Source organism: Cetorhinus maximus, chromosome 20 (genome assembly GCF_964194155.1).
Source record: "Cetorhinus maximus chromosome 20, sCetMax3.hap1.1, whole genome shotgun sequence".
Classification (NCBI taxonomy): domain Eukaryota; kingdom Metazoa; phylum Chordata; class Chondrichthyes; order Lamniformes; family Cetorhinidae; genus Cetorhinus; species Cetorhinus maximus.
The window spans coordinates 70508436-70528782 of NC_135898.1; the positions used below are offsets into that span (position 1 = coordinate 70508436).

Sequence of the window (20347 nt, forward strand, 5' to 3'; positions counted from 1 at the left end):
GGAGACAATTCCTGTACAAAGTGAATCTTGGAAAAAAAAATGACTGAATCATCTGCAATTTCCTATTTCTTTTAACACCCTGGGGTGGCAACCTACAAGTTCTGGGATTTGAGAGTCTTCAGTCTCATTGGGCAGAATTTAATCCAGGTGACAGGGGTCTCACCCGCTGGCTGGAGAGCCCGCATCGCCTCCTTTGGGGAAGGCCCACTGGACTAAGTGCTAGTTAGGCACTTAAGTGGTCAGCGGTGGGCCTTTCCTGGGATCGAGGATTTTGAGGGCAGAAACCGCACCCCTTGAGACCTGCTGGAAAATCAGAGTCTGTAAGCTTTCCATTGCAGGCAGCATCACTGGGAGTGGTGGTAGCTCCCAGCAATGCACCCACTAGAGGCCTGTTATGATGTGGTAGATGATGTGTGCCAGGCGGACCGAATCCAAGAGAGAAACTCAGTTGTGCTATCACAATGGTTTTGCAATTTGTATCTATTATGAGAAGATGTATGCACTGAATTCAAAAGTTATGAGTCCACCAAGACCTTTAGATTTTAAAAAATGAATTAGAATATTTATTAACAATAGAACAGATTTCAAGCATATACATGAGACTACAGTTACTTGCTACTATAATAACTCCTAAAATTCTTAATTAACCTGACCCCCAGTTACACACTCCCTTTTAGGCTAAAGTCCAAAATAGATTTTAGATTTAAAACAAAACCAGCAAGTTAACACAATATCCACTTGACAGTGGAATTCCAAATGGCTTTTCCCCAAATTCAGTTTTGTTATATAGCAGACTTGTGCACACATGGCTGGAGGCTTCATTAAGGCTATTTCACACACTCCTGTTAGATTTTACATGACCTCTTCCCACATAGCCTTTCATCCTTTATATATGTTTATCTCTTTTTAATATGTACATTCTATTGTTCCATATGTCTTTGAAACTGTATCTTCCTCATAATATAAAAACTTTCATGTTGCCAATATTGTCAGTAACCTTTGGGAAAAATAAACATACATCTTAGCCCTGCTTATCTGGCTAGTTGTAAACAGACTAGGATCCCTTTGAAATCCAAAATATCCCTTCATTTATCTAAAAATGCAAATTCCCTTCACACCTTACATGCTAAGCATCCATGTTTACTCATTAGCATGTCAAGTACCTAGATTCTTTTGATGATTTCAAGCTTGCAGTCTACCTGACTACAAATGTAATTAAATCACACAGACAGACCAAACTGTACTTACCCCCATAAACCTACTTCATAACAAACCAGAAAAATATGAAAATCATTATACTTTCATCACAGGCCCATGATCAGCGAGGGGCCCAGTCCATAGGTGAGTGTGGGTGCAATGAGGGTCACAAGGAGTGGGGGCCAGAAGGATAGGAGAGTGGCTCTCAGCTGGCAACACACTCCCCATCGCTTTCATGGTGTTGGGTGCCTCGATCAGGCACTGACAGTGAGGGCCCCCCCCGGCCCTCCGGCCCCCCTACCACCTCTGCCCACCCCTCCCACCACCTCTGCCCACTGGTTGCCTCAACATGATTTGTGTTTCGGACTCCCTGTATGGCAACTACCCCACCTGTCTCCAGCTGAATACCAACAGCAGTGGTGGGATGAGGGCCTTCAGTGCACATTAACTGCCCACTTAAGGGCCTCAATCGGCATCTAGCGGGAAGGTCATCCTTGAGTCTTCTCCTCCTCGACTTAATCAGCGGCAGAGGCGAAAGACGTTGGATTCGCAATGCCCCCATCCTGTACCCCACCTCCAAACTTGTCTCAGGGGAGGGCATTAAATTCTGCTCATTATTTTCACCTGTGACATTGCGCATCATAGGGCCGATTTTATATATTAATTATATTCTTGGTCAATCATGTTTTATTTTTGTATAAATTAATTAAATAATCCAGCAAAGTTAGAAAATTGTTATAGAGTAGAGGCTTCATTGATGATTCAGCTGGTGAATGATTGAACCAATGAGAGATTAGGTTCAATTCCTAGTGTATTGATCAAGGTTTAGCAGTGGAAAACATTTCTATTTGAGAGAATAAAATCACCCATGTTTTCAGTTCTTGGACACTATACAGTGTGAGCAGTTCAGCTGATCTGTGCCAAGAGAATTCTTTGAAGAGCAAAATAATAATTCCTGAGTTTGGGTTATCCAACTTTTGTGTGGTTTGAATCTGAAATGGGAATCAAAGTCTCAATTGATCCAAATAATTGCCCAAAGCCAGCGTGATTTATATCTGATTTTGTCCTGCATTGATTTTCCAAACAAGACTGTGCAGATAACACAATTAAATCAAATAGGATAGGCAATTAAAATAAATCAGATATCCTAATAAAAAAATCAAATATCCAACATTTGTTGCATTTCATTGCAATTACACACGTGCGATGTGTTTTTTAGGTTTGCAAAGCTTTCCTCTCGTCAATAAGTCCACTAGTCTATCCTTTACATTTTGTTGGGAAAGGAGCTGAATTATTATTTTCTTTTGCAATTTTGCTGCACAATATTAATAGAACATATAAATCCCATGAACGAAATTTTTAAAAATGACATCCTGTGTGACTGTGACAGAGGTAAACTTTCTATCCTCATTCTTCCTCAACTACCTGTGGCCTTTGACATGATTGACCACACCATCTTCCTCCAATGCCTTTCCATTGTCATGCAGCTGGGTGGGACTGCTCTCACGTGGTACCAATCTTATCTAGCTAATTGTAACCAAAGAATCAATTGCAATTGCTTCTCTTCCTGCTCCCACATTGCTACTTCTGCTGTCCTCCAAGGATCGACCCTTGGCCCATCTTATTTCTCATCTACATGCTGCTTCTTGGCGACATCATCCGAAGGCACGGTATTAGTATTCATGTATATGTTGATGACACCTAACTCTACGTCACCACCATTTCTCTTGACTCCTCCACTGTTGCTAAATTTTCATACTGCTTATGTGACATCCAGTGTTGGATAAGCAGAAATTTCCTCCAATTAAATATTGGTAAGACTGAAGCCATTGTTTTTGGTCCCTGTTGCAAAATCCATTCCCTAACTACTGATTCCATCCCATTCCCTGGCAACAGTCAGAGATTAAGCCAGTCTCTTCGCAAACTTGGTGTCACATACGATCCTGTGCCATCTCTAAGATCACCTTTTTCCACCTCCATAGCATTGCTCATCTTTGCCCCTATCAGCTCATTTGCTGCTGGAATCCTCACCCATGCCTTCATTACCTCTAGACTCAACTATTCCAATGCACTCCATTCTACTCTCCACAAACTTGAGGTCATGCAAAATTCTCTCACCTGTCTCTTAACCTGTGCTCCCTGACTTCCGTTAGCTCCTGGTACAGCAATATCTTGATTTTAAAATTCACATTCTTGTTTTTGAATCCCTCCATGTCTTGTCCATCCCAATCTCTGTAATCTCCTCCAACCTCACAGCTCTCCGAGATACCTGTGCTTCTCTAATTCTAGCTCTGGAATTCCCTCTCCAAAGCTCTCCACCTTGCATGGCTCCTTTAAGACGCTTCAAAACATGCCTCTTTGACCAAGCTTTTGGTCATCTGACCTAATATCCTTGTGTTATATTTCGTTTTATAATTTTCATGTGAAGTGTCTTAGAATGTTTTATTCGTTAAAGATGCTATATAAATATAAGTTGTTGTTGTATGGGTTTATTTTTCAAACAAACATTCTCCCTTTTCCTGCATTCTTACACTCACCTTAAGATTATAATAATGTTTAAGGTTTGTTGATTTCTATATTTTTCTTTCGTATGCATGACTCAAAGATTAGCAATGGCACATCCTTTCAACATTTAAGTTATTTATATAATCAAGATCCCTTTTGTGGTCACTGTTAACTTACAATACTGACCCAAAAAAAACCACAATAAGCCTGGAAAGATACTCTTCAATGTAATGTAGTTCTTATCAGTGAAATGTTTGGGATGAGCCAATTTGCTGTGAAATCATTATGACTCAGTTTCCCTAGTGTCTGCTGTTGCAATTTAATGATTTTTTTCAATTATACTATTATTTACAAAGTGCTGTGAACACTTAAACCCTCCTGGGAAAGCTGCAGGAGTCCAAAACAATAAAAGCCACATAGGTTGTTTGCTTCTCTTTGCTTCTATTGTGTTATCTGTATGGCACTGTTTTTCTTTAGTAAATTGAGTTTTCAGAACAGCCTTGCAGTTCTCAGAACAATCAAATGTGATAATCCCTAAATAATAATTAGCATTAATCATTTGGGGAAAAAAATTGTGTTCAAGCTTTCTTTTCAAGTCCCCTAATGACAGGTTAACTTTAAATGGCAAGAAAATTATAATGAAGCATATCGATATATACACATGGAGGAACAGTACCTCATCTTCCGACTAGGCACTTTACAGCCTTCCGGACTGAATATTGAGTTCAACAATTTTAGATCATGAACTCCCTCCTCCCTCCCCACCCTCTTTCCGATCCCCCCCTTTTTCCTTTTGATAATTTATATAGATTTTTCTTTTCCCACCTGTTTCCATTATTTTTAAATGTATTTCCATCCATTGTTTTATCTCTACCTTTTAGCCTATTTCGATCCCTTCCCTTCACCCCACCCCACCCCCGCTAGGGCTATCTGTACCTTGCTTGTCCTGCTTTCTACCCTTAATTAGCACATTCCTTAGATAACATCACCACCTTTAACACCTCTTTGTTCTTTTGTCTATGACATCTTTTGGCTATCTCCACCTATCACTGGCCCTCTATCCAGCTCTACCATCCCCTTAAACCAGCTTATATTTCACCTCTTTTCTATTTTTACTTAGTTCTGTTGAAGAGTCATACGGACTCGAAATGTTAACTATGTTCCTCTCCGCAGATGCTGCCAGACCTGCTGAGTTTTTCCAGGTATTTTTATTTTTGTTTTGGATTTCCAGCATCCGCAGTTTTTTGCTTTTATCGATATATACAATTGTTGAGTTTCAACCAAAAAGGTTAATGGTAAATGAAAATTGATGCCTGGAAATACCAGAAATAAATGGAAATCTATAGAAAAGAACTGTAACTTGTGAAAAAGTACAAGAGATTGCAATAAATGTGTTTCACTTTTGTTTTTATTGTTTTCTAAATAATTGATCACCTGTAGTCTAGCTTTAAAAGTAAGTAATAACACACAATAAAACCAAAGAAAATGACGTTAACATAGTGGTGGTGCTTTATGTATCCAGAAAATAAGGTGTGTCAAGTCTGTCCCAATGCTACTCTCATTCAAGGCCATTTCTCATCACTTCCTTGTATCCCTCTGCACCCAGATCTCCCTTCTTCCAAACCACCTTCTTCCGGTTTGCTCCTAGAACAAATGCTCCCACAATGCACTCAAACTGCACTTTCAAATTCTCAACTGTCGAGTTTGACCCTTCATTCACCATGATAATTCTTCAGCTACCAATCTGTTCAATCACACCCTGACCTTTGATACATCATTCCCCATTAAAACCATTAGCCTCTCACACCTCTGCTTGCTCCTCTGATACAGCCCTTATCTCACTCCCTTACGTCCAGGGGTCTCAGAGTTGGGACATAAATGGAGGAAAACTTAGTGCCCCATTTGTCACCAGATCAGACTAAATCATATAAAGCAATCCTCTGCCAAACTCTCTGCTCCCCTCTGCCAAAACCGCTCACTATTCCAGGATCAACCTAGAATGCAAGGTTAAGGTAAACCCCTCTCCCCTGCCTCCTTCAATCTCTCCTCCAATAAATGCAAGGAGCTCATAGACTTAAAAGCAAAAAACTGCAGGTGCTGGAAATCCAAAACAAAAACAAAAATACCTGGAAAAACTCGGCAGGTCTGGCAGCATCTGTGGAGAGGAGCACAGTTAACGTTTCGAGTCCGAATGACTCTTCAACAGAACTAAGTAAAAATAGAAGAGAGGTGAAATATAAGCTAGTTTAAGGGGGGGTTGGGGGGATGGGACAAGTAGAGCTGGATAGAGGGCCAGTGATCTCATAGACTTCTTTGACACTTTGATTGAGACCATATGTTCAGCTGCATCTTCCTTCCCCTAGCTCCCCCGCAGTGCAAACTTCTCCTAAGGTTCCTATGCCCTATCCTGGAATCACATTTTTCTCTCATTTCTGTCCTCTCTCCCCTCATGCCCTCTCCAAGCACATCTTGTTCGTGAGACCCATTTCCTGCTTCATCAACACCATTTCCACCAAACAGCTGACCATCCAACTTTCCCATCTGGACCTCATGTTCCTTGTCATTATTAACGCTTTTCTTTCCTCAGGTACTGTCTCCTTCCCTTCAAATCTGCTGTCATCAATCCCTCATCAAAAAACCCATCAATGACTCCTCTGGCTTTGCAAGCCAACCTTCCATAATCCCCAAATGCCTTAAATGTGCTGTTGCACCCCAAATTCAAGATCAGCTTTCCTGAATCTCCATGTTTGAATCTATCTAATCATGATTTGTACCCAGGTACAGTACCGAAACAGTCTTTATCAAAATCACAAATGGTATCCTATGCGACTGCGAACATGGTAAGTTATCCTTCCTTGTCCTTCTTGATCTGTGTGCAACCCTTGATACCGTTGGCTACATCATCCTACTCCAACACCTTTCTTCCATCATCCATGCAAATGAGACTGTACTCATCTGGTTCTATTCTTATTCATCTAGTTGTAGCCAGAGAATTACCTGCATTAGATTCTCTTCCTGCCTGGACACTGTCACATCTGGAGCTCACCAGGTTCTGCCCTTGGTCACTTCCTCTTGCAAATGTACATTCTGCCCCTGTTATGGCAATGCGGATGGTAAATGCTGAGTTGCTCAAGTCCCAGAGGGAAACTTGAAACAGCTGCCACAACTGTTTTTGAAATTTGTATTTTTATTTCGAGATGCATGCCTTGAATTCAGTTGTAATAAGTCTACCGAGTGTTAGAGTTTTTTTACAAAACTAAATTAAATATTTATTAATAAAATAAATGAGTTTAAGCACATACACATACAAATAACTGCCATGATAACTCCTAAATCCCTTAATTAATCTAGCTCCCAGCTATACCTCCGTTAAGGCAACAGTAAAACAACATAGATTTAAGCAGACCCAGGCAAAGCACACAATACCCTGGACAGTGATATTTAAAATGAGTTCTCTTAGCATCAATTCCTGGAGACAGCAGCTTTGTACATAGAAGCTGGAGGCTTTTCATACTTGTTAGATCTTAGAATTCCTTCTTCCTTACACATAAGTCTCCCTTTTTAATGTAAATCCCATTGTTCCAATATGTTCTTGCAACTTTACTTTTTCCAAAATATAAATCTTTCATAATACTCATTTTATTAGTAATCTTTGGGAAAATAGACACACTATTTGGCTTAGCCTCTGTTGGCTAGGTGTAACACCTTACCATCCCTTTGAAATTCACGACGCTGGTTTATCTAAAAATGCAAATGTTCTTCACACCTCATATTCTAAAATTTCAGCCATGTTTATGTATTTAGCATTTCAAACCTAGTTTACCTACTGATACATCAAAGCCCCCGGAACAGCTGCCTCCTATTCAATTAAATCCCATACACACACACCTACAAACAGAAACTGAAACAAACCCCGCTATTATCCTACATTTACAATAAATCACAATAATATTATGAACATTATTATATTTTCATGACAGTCCCTCTGTGGCATCATGTGAATACATAAGGTCAAATTTCACACATATGCTGTCGACACCTAGCTCTACCTCTCTCTATCCCACCACTGAGAATAATTTGTCCTATTGCTTATCCAACATCCAGTACTGGATGAGCAAAAATTTTCTCAATATTAGGAAGACCACTCCCAGCTACCAAATCCTCACCCTAGCAACTGCCTGAGACTGAACCAGACTGTTTGCAACCTTGGCTTCATATTTGATCCCAAGGTGAGCTGCCGACCACATGTCTGCTCCATTAGCAAGACCACCTATTTCTACCTCTGTTACATCGCCTGACTCTGCTCCACCTCATCTCATATTCTGCTGAAACCCTTATTACCCTTATGAACTCTTTATTACCTCTAGATTTGACTATTCTCAAGCATTCTTGGCAGGCTTCCCATCTTCTATTCTACATATACTTACACTTAGCCAATATGCTGCTATCCACATCTTAGTTCACGGTGTCCCATTCACGCATCTCTTCTATGCTCACTGACCAACATTGGCTCCCTGGTTGAGCCATGCCTCGATTTTAAAATTTTCATCTATGTTTTAAAATCTCTCCAGTTTTAAAATTGCCCCCTCCCTATCTCTGTAGCCTCCTCCAGCCCTACAACTCTCTGAGATATTTGCATTCCTCCAATTCTAGTCTCTGGCGCATCCCTCATTTTAATTAATCCCATATTGATGGCCATTTCTTCAGCTGTCTAGTCCCTCCCTCAATTTCTCTACCTCACTTTTGTGCTGTGAGAAACTCCATAAAATCTACCTATTTGACAAATACTTTGGTCATCTGCCCTAATATTTCCTGATGTGGCTTGGCATCAAATTTTGTTTGAGAATTTTTGTGAAGCACCTTGGAATGTTTTATTATATTAAAGGTGCTATATAAAGGTTGATCGTTATCCCTCAACTGTTTGCTTCTCTCCGAAATTTTGAACTGTTGCCTTGACCTATTATGACTGTTGGCTGGATGGGACAGGCTTGATGGAAAAGGTGGCCTTTTTCATTTGCTTTATTCTTTCATGTGGCATGGGTGTCGCTGCCAAGGTCAGCATTTAATTGTTGCCCATCCCTAATTGCCCTGAACTGAGTGGTTTGCTAAGAATTTCAGAGGGTAGTTCAGAGTCAACCATATTGCTTTGGGTCTGCAGTCACATGTAGGCCAGATCAGGTAAAGATAGCAGGTTTCCTTCTTGAAAGGACATTAGTGAACCAGATGGGTTTTTATGACAATCGATGATAGTTTCATGGAGAATGTGATCATTTTAATGCAAGTTGGATCTGAAAAAGGTGATCATTTTAATGCAAGTTCTTAAAGTAAACTTTAAAATATATTTCAAATTGCCAGGAAAATGAAACTTACTGTAAACATATCCTGTGATAGGCTTCTCCTAGTGGACAGCTGTGATCAAAGGGGCGGGGTGGAGGGTGCTGTGCTGTGGTTTGCAGCGGTGTTGGAGATAGCACCACAACATAGCAGGCCTAATTCTGAGTGCAGTATATCACTGGATGACAGAACTAACTTGCAATATACATATTAATTTCTTTTAATAATCACTATGGGTCATAAAAACATTAGACATCCAACATACTGCCCATGGAATGGTAGGGCGCAGGTTTGTGCCTAGAATTCTTCAATCATCGTAGGCGCCAAGTAGAGTCGCTCCGGTACAGAGAAAAAAGGGAAATAATTGGGAGCATCAATCCAGCTGAACTCTCACGCTTTCTTATTGACAAGTTTTGGCAGAAGATTAATGTTGTTGGGAGACCCAAAAAGTAAAAAGAAAAACATGCCTTAAAAGGAGTACCATCATTGATTTAAAACAGTAAGTAATATTTTGTAGCAAGACAGGTAGACATTGAAATAATAGCCCTTTGGAGACACCACTGCAGTATTGGAAAGTTCAGTTTATCAACTAGGAATTCAACCTTACACATTTTTTGTATGCTGCAATTTGCATTATTTAGATATGAACACAGATATTCGTTGAGAAACATGATTGATGTTAAAAGTGATTGAGTTTTCCTCAAATGATGTCTTGATTAATTGGTTTTAAACATTTGCAGAATGGATAGTTGAATTTGCTATATTTTATATTAAATGATCAATCTTCCTGCCAAGCAAACTGAAGTATCCTCAAACCACATGAGATGCATCTAACAAAAAAGAAACGTTTTACTACTGAGAGCTTCACTCCTATTCTGTGAGATTGCTTTCATTTTAAGAAAGGAGAGAACTGTTTTGTGATTTTTTTTAAAAAAATCACTTCTTGCGATAATTTAAGGTATAACCTCTCCTACTGCCTATCAGGTGTCAAGTGATTGCTCTTGGAGGCTCCTACCAATAAGCCCTAAAAGCGGGTAAACAAAACAGGGGGCGGGGCATTCTTGTTGAGGACCAGGTTCAAGCATGTAGCATCTGAAAAGTTCTCTGAAATAAAGTTATCTGTTTCTAGTAAAAACCTGACCGGTACGTCAAGTCATTACATTCGGCGATGAGAGTGGGATAGCTCCAACACTGCACCTCGTCTTGTTAACGTGAGTACATCAAATCTTAAGAAAAAAGAAAAGACCACCCACCAGTCATCCCACTCTTCGGCAGAATTGATCTTTATTTTGCGACTATGGAGAGTAGAGACAATATGTAGAGCACCTTGGTTTTTATTTGAAATAAACAAAATTATCACGGAGGAGAAGCAGAAAGCAATCCTTTTGAGCGTATGGGGCAGCAAGACACAGAATCTCATCCACAGTCTGACGGCCCTGAACATGCCCAGTACTAAATCCTTTAATGAATTAGTAGAACTCGTGAGAACGCATTACCAGCTGAAGCCATCTGTAATAATTCAGAGGTTTAAATTTAATTCCAGAGTAAGGGCCCTGGGAGAGTCCATCACAACCTATGTAGCAAAGTTGAAGCAGTTAATAGGACACTGCGACTTTGGAGACACTCAGTGATAAACTGCAGGACCGTTTAGTTTGTGGAGTTCACAACAACGCCATTCAGTGCCGTTTACTTGCAGAAGTCGACACCAAATTGAATCACGCCATGGAAAGTGCTGCGAGAGACTCGCATGCTACAGCATGGCGCTGTTCTTCATGTGGAGTGGGAACCTACTGCCGGGCATGGCATAAAAACCAGAGACACAGCAGCGAAGCAAGAGGCAATGTCCACTGTTAGAAAAATGAAAAGGCCTAGCAGAAACATTTCAGCAGCAACTCCAAGGTTAATCTGTTATGGAGGTGGGGGTGACCATGTGCCGGACACCTACAGATTCAAGGAGGTAGGATGCCATTACTACCATAAGGCAGGTCACATAATAAAGCAATGCAGGGTGAAACAGCTCATAAACCAATATGATTGAACTGAATAATACAACAGAACCTGAAGCTGCCGATGCCGACAGCTATTCCCTGTACAATATCACAGCTGGAAAAACTGAACCTATTATTGTCACAATCCAAATTAATGGGAAGCCACTAATAATGGAGGTAGATATGGGAGCCTCAACCATAGTGGTGGGAGAACACACATTTAAATACCTAAATGAAAGTACTCAGCCACTGAATCTGGAGCGAACAACAGCTCAATAGAAGTCATACACTGGAAGCCATACAGGTAAAGGGCATCACCACAGTACCTGTGTCCTATAGGCAACAGACAGCTTAGCTTCCAGTGATAATAGTGACAGGTGAAGGACCTAGTCTTCTGGACCAAGACTGGTTACAAAAAATCAAGGTCAACTGGTCTGAAATATTTCATTTGAGAACAGGAGGAGTTCCTGCACTGCTAAGGAAATATGACAGTGTATTTCATGAAAATTAGGAAAGCTAAAAAGGCTTGCAGGCAAAAATATATGTGGATTCTCAGGTGACACCCTGTTCCTTAAAGGCCAGACCTGTGCCTTATGCCTTAAAGGAGAAGATGGATGCAGAATTGTGCCAGTTGGAAAAGCTAGGCATCATCCAATCTGTCCAATTTTTGGATGGGCAGCACCCATAGTCCCAGTGGTGAAACCTGACCAAACTATACACATTTGTGGGGACTATAAATTGACCATCAACAAGGCAGCCAAACTAAATAAATATCCTATCCCGAGGATAGGCGACTTATATGCAAAAGTAACTGGAGGTAATTCCTATATAAAACTAGGCACGAGCCATGCCTACCAACAGTTAGAGCTGGAAAGCATGTCTAGAGGGTATGTAACCATCAACACACACAAGGGTCTGTATCAATATACTCGCCTAACCTTTGGAGTATCATCTGCATGTGCAATCTTCCAAAGGACAATGGAGAGTCATTTGCAAGGACTTCCCCTAGTAGTAGTATATCTAGATGATGTTCTGATCACAGGGTCAGCTGAAACCAAACACTTGTCCAACCTGGAAGAGGTGATAAGAAGATTCTTGGACCATGGATGTACGATTAAAGAAAGAGAAATGTACATTCCAAGCATCAAAGGTTACTGACCTGGGCCACAGGGATGCCATGGGTTTGCATCCGTTAGAAGTGAAAGTTCAGGCAAAGATGTGCCCTCTCCGTCCAGTGTAACTGAACTCAAGTCTTTTCTGGGCATGATCAACTTTTATAGCTGCTTCTTGCCAAACTTGTCAACAGTGTTAGCACCATTATGCTTGTTGTTAAAAGAAAATCATCGTTGGCCATGGAATTCACAACATGAGGAAGCCTTTGTGAAAGTTAAGAAGCTATTACATTCATCATGTTTACTAGTACACTACCACCCATCGAAAGAATTGGCATTAACACGTGATGCATCTCCTTATGGCGTGGGAGCTGTGTTATCACATCAGATGGAAGATGGATCAGAAAGGCAAATTGGCTATGTTTCCAGAACCCTCTCTGCAGCCGAGAAGGGTTATTCCCAACGAGAAAGGGAAGGTTTATCGGTGATATTTAGAGTGTAGAAATTCCACCAGTACCTGCATGGACGGCATTTCACCATTGTGTTGGACCATAAACCATTAATGGGTTTATTCAGTGAGGATAAAGCCATTCCGCCAATAGCATCAGCAAGAATTCAACGTTGGGCTTTAATATTATCTATGTATGAGTATACCTTTATGCACTGCCCTGGCTTGCATATTGCAAATGCGGACACACTCGGCCGTCTCCCGTTACCTGATAGCATTGTGCATGCTCAAGTGCCACAAGAAGTTGTGCTGGTACTGAATTTCTTGGATTCTTTGTCTGTGTGTGCAAAACAAATTAGAAATTGAACGAACAGAGATCCAATTTTGTTGAAAGTCAGAAACCTTGTATTGCAACAGTGGTCAAATTCACCAGTATCTGAAGAGATGAGACCATTCCATGCCCGAAAAACAGAGTTAAGTTGTCAAGATGGGGTATCGAGAGTTGTCGTCCCTTCGCAAGGAAGAGAACCACTCTTGACAGAGCTTCCTAGTGCGCATCCAGGCATATCAAAGATGAAAATGCTTGCGCAAAGCTATGCCTGGTAGCCAGGCATTGACAGTGACATTGAAAGCATGGTCAAGCACTGTCTCCATTGTCAGCAACAACAGAAGTTGCCTGTTTCAGCTCCACTGCATCCGTGGGAGTGGCCTGGTCAACCCTGGATTAGATTACATATTGATTATGTAGGACCGTTCTTAGATACCATGTTTTTATTGATCATAGATGCACATTCTAAATGTATGGATGTGTATGAAGTCAGATCAGAGACATCGAGTGCAACTATCGATAAGCTGCATCATTGTCTTGGTATACCTGGCCTGCCAGAAGTCATTGTTCCGGTTAACTGTACAACCTTTACCAGTACAGACGTTCAGAGATTCATGAGTTTAAATGGAATCGAACATATTAAAACAGCACCATATCATCCCTCATCAAATGGGTTAGCTGAAAGAGTTGTGCAAACTTTCAAATCTGGAATGAAGAGGTTATCTGAAGGTGCTCTAGAAACTCGACTTTCACACTTTCTTCTCAATTATCGTACAATGCCTCATTCAACTACGGGTTCAACGCCATCTGAATTACTGATGAAACACCTTTGTACAAGGTTAAGTCTGGTGTTTCCAAACTTAGAGAGGAAGGGAGAGAAGAATCAGAGTAATCAAAAATTGAATCACGATATTCATAACAAAGCTCAAAGATTCACTGTAGGAGATACAGTTTTCATGCGGAATTTTGGAAGTGGACCTTGTTGGCTTCCTAGTGCAATTGTCTCAGAAACTGGTCCCTTGTCCTTCCAGGTGGAAACGGAAGACCGAATTGTTTGAAAACATGTGGATCATCTTAGGAATAGAGAGACATTACAAGAACCAGCTATCCCGCCTGTGATTAACATTGAACCATTAATCCCTGAGATGTCAGATCAACCTAGGATAGACATGCCCGATGTTTCTGTAGAGTTGCCAAACACTGAACTGCCACTTTCTAATCATGTATCTGGTGCTGAGTTCCTGATCATGTCGATCCAGTGGAAGAAGCTCAAATGGTAGAGCTGCGCCGCTCTAACCAAATAAGGAAACCACCTCAGAGGCTTAATCTTTAATCACTTGAGTTGTATATACGTATATGTTGCGGGATATTCAAATGTTCTCTGTAAATAGAAATTGTAAAAAAAACCAAAGGAGGAGGAAATGTAGTAATTGAATGTATTGACTCTCCTACTGCCTATCAGGGGTCACGTGAATGCCCTTGGCGGCTCCAACCAATGAGCCCTAAGCATGGGTAATCTGAGGGGTGAGGCTTTCTTGTTGAGGACCTAGTTCAAGCATGTAGCATCGGAAAAGCTCTATGTAATAAAGTGGTCTGTTTCTAGGAGAAACCTGTCCGGTACGTCAAGTCATTACACTTCTATTCAAGTCATTAAGTAGGAAGTGATAAATAACAGTCTGCATGTATCCATCACATATTGATTCATATATTTTAGCTATGGTTTTTACAGAGTTATTAAAATGGGCCTTTTTCCCTGCAAGACACCACATTCACAAATGGCACAATTTTGGAAACAGCCCCAGCTATGAAGGTTTTGATGAATTTGGCACTGTAAAGCATTCAAATGTAGTCAGCTGAAATCCTATTGTCAGAAAATGTGGTTCTGTGCAAATGAAGCCACCTTTCAGTGATCTTTTGATTTATAAGATTTCACCATTTTAGGAGTAATATTCTACTAATCTGGTTGCAAGCTTCATAGGGCAAAAGTATTCGCTATGCAGCCCCTAAACCCTAACAACTTGGCTCATGAAGCCCAAGCTACTCAGTCCTGTTCATGCTTATGTTGTTTGCCGGTTTATCCTGTTTGAACTGCATGACTTAGTGATGTAGATATAATTGTACTGAGTGCTATTCCCCATTGATGGATAATGCAAAATTGTAACACTGAGCAATATTACTATTAACAACTTGAGCTATTTGCAAATTAATAAGGCTTTGGGTTTCAACGATCATCAGTAAACTAATGAAAGGGGTCATCAACAGTGCTATCAAGTGTACTTGCTTAGCAATAACCTGCTCACTGTTTGAGTTCCACCAGGGCCACTCAGCTCCTGACCTCATTACAGCCTTGGTTCAAACATGGACAAAAGAGCTGAACTCCCAAGGTGAGGTGAGATTGACTGCCCTTGACATCAAGGCAGCATTTGACCGAGTGTGGCATCAAGGAGCCCTAGCAAAACTGGAGTCAATGGGAATCAGGGGGAAAACTCTCCACTGGCTGGAGTCATACCTAGCACAAAGGATAATGGTTGTGGTTGTTGGAGGTCAATCATCTCAGCTCCAGGACATCACTGCAGGAGTTCCTCAGGCTAGTGTCCTCAGCCCAACTATTTTCAGCTGCTTCATCAATCACCTTCCTTCCATCATAAGGTCAGAAGTGGGGATGTTTGCTGATGATTGCACAATGTTCAGAAGCATTCGTGACTCCTCAAATACTGAAGCAGTCCATATCCAAATGCAGCAAGACCTGGACAATATCCAGGCTTGGGCTGACAAATGGCAAGTAACATTCATGCCACACAAGCATCAGGCAGTGATCATCTCCAACAAGAGAGAATCCAACCATCACCTCTTGATGTTCAGTGGCATTACCATGACTGAATCCTCCACTATCGACATCCTGGGGGTTAACATTGACCAGAAACTGAACTGGCCATATAAATACTGTGGCTGGAAGAGCAGGTCAGAGGCTAGGAATCCTGCAATGAGTAACTCACTTTCTGACTGTCCAAAGCCTGTCAACTATCTACAAGGCACAAGTCAAGAGTGTGATGGAATACTCCCCACTTGTCTGGATGAGTGCAGCTCGCACAACACTCATGAAGCTTGACACTGTCAAGGACAAAGCAGCCACTTGATTGGCACCACATCCACAAACATTCACTCCCTGCACCACCGACGCACAGTAGCAGCAGTATGTACCATCTACAAGATGCACTGCAGGAATTCACCAAGGCTCTTTCAACAGCACCTTCCAAACCCAGGACCACTACCATCTAGAAGGACAAGGGCAGCAGATATGGGGACACCACCACCTGTAAGTTCCCCTTCAAGTCACTCACCATCCTGACTTGGAAATATATCGCCGTTCCTTCACTGTCGCTGGGTCAAAATCCTGGAACTCCTTTCCTATCAGCACTGTGGGTGTACCTACACCAGATGGACTGCAGCGGTTTTAGAAGGCAACTCACCATCACCTTCTCAAGGGCAACTAGGGATGGGTAATAAATGCTGGCCCAGCCAGCAAAGCCCAATCCCATGAATAATTTTTTAAAAACTTTATGGGCCCAACATTCTTTGATACACTTCAGTCGGCAAAGTGATAATCCAAATGCACCATTGACCACTGTTCCTGAAACTGTTGGAGTATTGGGTTCAATTAGTTTGAATAATTCTTGCAGGTAAACACATTACCAGGGGCACATCATGGGTGCCCACAGAGATGGAGTCAGGAAAATATGGAACTGCAATCCATGTGACTGGCTGCAAATTGCCAGAACAATGAAAGTTCTCCCTTTATAAATGAGGTAATTGTATTGATGTTACTTGTGGTATTATGGAGTGTTGAAGCAAGACCTAGGTCTGGACACCCCAATGGAACCAGATCGGGATGTAGGGAGCTTGACAATGTTCATAGGAAGTGGAAGTGGTGGAATTTCTGGCAACTGATGCCATCTTGCTGACCCAGTCTGGTTCCATGCATCCCACTATCTGTGAGATAAGAACAGAAAGTACTGAAAATACTCAGCAGGTCTGCCAGCATCTGTGGAGGGGAAAACAGAGTTAACGTTTCGAGTCCGATATGACTCTTTTTCGGAACTCACTATGTGTGAGATCTCGACTCTTAACAGCAATTTAAATTCTTAGAAGACTTTCAGTACTTCATTGCTGAATTCAAACCTGTGGTACCTCGTTGCTACAACATGTTTTGTTAATTAAGCAAATTAATTGCTCCCAATGAAGTTAATATAAAAGGACCACTATATCATATTTGTCATATTTAACAGGTACAATAACTTTGTGTGTCACTGTAATAAATGTTAGATGTTTTTAACTCATACATTCAGTAAAATGGACTTTGATATAAATGCTAGTCAAATTATATGTTTTTATTCTGGGAGTCTGCTGTTTTTTTACTTGTCTAGCAAAAGTAAGTTCTCAGAAGTGTAATAAAACCACCTCCTCTTGTAATTATCACAAATGGTAACTGTGGTTGAAGTGTGAATCAAAGCAGATTTCAGAGTTGTAATGAAGTTAATTGTTCTTGCATCACATTGCATCATCCTTGCAGTGATTGGGGTCTTGTAGCAAAGTGCTACCTTCCTGTTAGTCCTGCACCTATCACTACCTCATAAATGCCTCCCGGCACAAAGGAAGTGTCCTAATGAATCCTGTCTGTTATGATCCACCCATGTGAAATGCACCACCCTTTTCTGAACCTGTAACACTGCTGCCAAATTCTGGTGAATAAGTTAAGAACACATTCAATATGAACACTACAGAAATGTGACATCATTCTGAAGCACCCTGCTACACAAAAGATAAGCCAATTTAATTTGTTTTTTCAGGTCTCTGCATTTTCTACTTGGGAAAAGGAGCTGCACAAAATAGTGTTTGACCCTCGTTATCTCCTCCTAAACCCTGAGGAGCGTAAACAGGTATTTATTTTTTATCAATATTAAATACCCAGGACTGTGTTTCAACAAGTGAGATTAATCTTTAATGTGGAAGTAAATATTTTATAAACGGACAGATGTTCTTTGGAGCAAACAAAAGCAACCAAAATTGATCTAAGCAGGCTCTTGCTGTTTGTAAATATTTTCACAAAAATGAAAATGCAAAAAGATAAAACTTCAATTACAAAGGTAGTTCAACAATTGTATAAAAAAAATAACCTTTTAACAGTATCAATCCTTTCAAGCACTGTCATTAATTAGTTTCTTTTCATCATAATTTATTTTAAAGCAAAAAGCAGCTGTCATTTCAAAGTGTTTGTGTTATTTTAAACTCGCAATGGTTAACCAAATATAAAATTGTACTTGTCATTCAAAGCAGTATATAAATTATTCTTCAGAAACTGACCCCTTAGTTCAAGCAATTAATTGTCAATTAGAAGAACACAGTTTTGAGTAGCCAAGTTGCACTTCACTTAAACTCAGTAGTGACACGGAGGTGAGTTATGCCTATTTTGACCAAGTATGGTGTACTAACTAGATAGGCTGCAATGTGGAACCAGAGCTTTCCATCTTAGACAGGAAGGAATTGTAAACTTTAGCTTGCTCCATTTAAATTGCACCTGCTATTGGGAAGTAACATAGTCAATGATAACCATGGTTAGGTTTGTGTTGGACCAGATGTCCCAACCTTCAATCTCCGCAACATATATTAAAGAAATGTTTTGAGGTAATGGATCCAGAGAGAACCAAACAATTACAAACATTATTTTACTCGGGTTAATATCTGAGGGATTTTATGGCAAAGCAACAACCATTTGTCACACTCACAACTGCCCACAAACTTCTCAAGGACTGTTGGGCAGAGACTTGCCATCATTGGGCATCTGATCTAGTGCAGCTTCCTCTATATAGGGTCTGTGGCAGCATAAACAGAGCAAGCCACAGTATGTCTCTTCAATCAAGATGATTGAAGGATCTTCACTGAGGCATGTAGACCCCCATGTTATCTCGGAGATGGTTGGGGGTGGGGAGGGGGGCGGGGGTTAGGGGGAAGGGGTCAGGGGGAGGGTGGAAGAATTACGGATGGGAAACCTGGAAATGCAGGTTATTGCAAGAAGTCTTTAAAACTGTTTCTCCAGGATTTCTGCCCGACAGCCAGCCTGATTGACAGGCTGGGTGTGTGTCGGATGGGAAACCTGCAACAGGGCAACAGGTAAGATAAGATCGCTGTTAGGGTCCTAATGGAGGAGGGTTGGGGAGAGAGGGGTGGTGGGAGAGAACGTGGGAGGCGGGAGAAAGATGGTGATCGGGGTTAGAATGTGGTCGTGGGGGTGGTAGCAGATGGGAGTGGGGTTGTGGAGCAGGAGATACTAATCATAGAGGTGGGGAAGCAGATTTTGGTCAGACTATGTGGGATGGTGGTATGGGTGAGGGATCATGGGGCCTTGGAGATGGTGGTTGGAAGGGGATCTTTAATCCTGGAGGGAGCAGACCAATCTTGGGGTAGGGGAGGGTAGCCTGGCCAGTTGTTGAACCTGGAGGAAACATTCCTCCTCCTTACCCACAAACAGTGATGTAAAGGTACTTACGTCCTGGACCCAGCCCTTCTTGACTCCTTTTACCTGTCAGATTTCCTGAAGCCTGGGAAACCCAGCCAACTCACATTTCAGGGGCACCTTTACATTCATGTTGGGCTGCCAGTTTGCAATTATGAACACCAGTCACCTCTCCAGGCCCAACCAGGTCATTGAATCTCTTCTGGCATGAAGAACCAAATTTTTGTGACTACCCTGTAGCTACTGACTTGCATGGCCACCCTGTAACCATTCTTTCTTTGTGAGGCATGCTGTGGGCCTGGAGTTACATGTAGGCCAGACCAGGTAAGGAAAGCAGATTTCCTTCCCCAAAGGGATTAGTGAACCAGATGGGCTTATACGACAATTGGCATGGTTTTGTGGTCAACATCAGACTTTTAATTCCAGATTTTTATTGAATTCAAATTTCACAATTTGCCGAGGTGGGATTCAAACCTAGACCAGTGACATTACCACTATGCCACTACCTCCCCATGGCCTCACCATCAGGTCCTCCACACAAATTGTAAAACCTGGCCCTAAGAGTGGGAGAAAAAGATGGAACTAAGAGAGGAAAATACAAGAGACAGAAAGAAAAGTAAGAAAAAAATCATTTTATATTTAACATCTCCAGTACTAATTAATTGTGAAGGAATGTGACTTCACATTTGTAAAATTAAATTTTCATGGCGAGAGAGAGAGGCTAATTAACAATAATTATGAGTCACTATGCCATTAAAAATTCACTTACATCTGAATGCATCAGCCCTAACATTTTCTGCCATTTTTAACAGGAAACTTGTGGGTAAGAATAGCAACTTCATGCCCTTAGATGGATTTTGAGTCCATCATTGAGGTAGTGTTATAGCAGCCTGTGAAGGAGCAGCAAAAGACAGACCACAACTT

At 41.2% G+C, this 20347-nt stretch overlaps 1 protein-coding gene across 1 annotated transcript in view; it reads left to right on the forward strand.

Annotated features, from left to right (window-relative positions):
* tcerg1l (transcription elongation regulator 1 like) overlaps positions 1-20347 on the forward strand; it is a 345583-nt gene that overhangs the window by 159191 nt on the left and 166045 nt on the right. The window contains exon 7 of the mRNA XM_078565305.1: positions 17760-17849. Coding sequence (XP_078421431.1) covers positions 17760-17849 — 90 coding nt within the window. The remainder of the gene's footprint in view (positions 1-17759; positions 17850-20347) is intronic.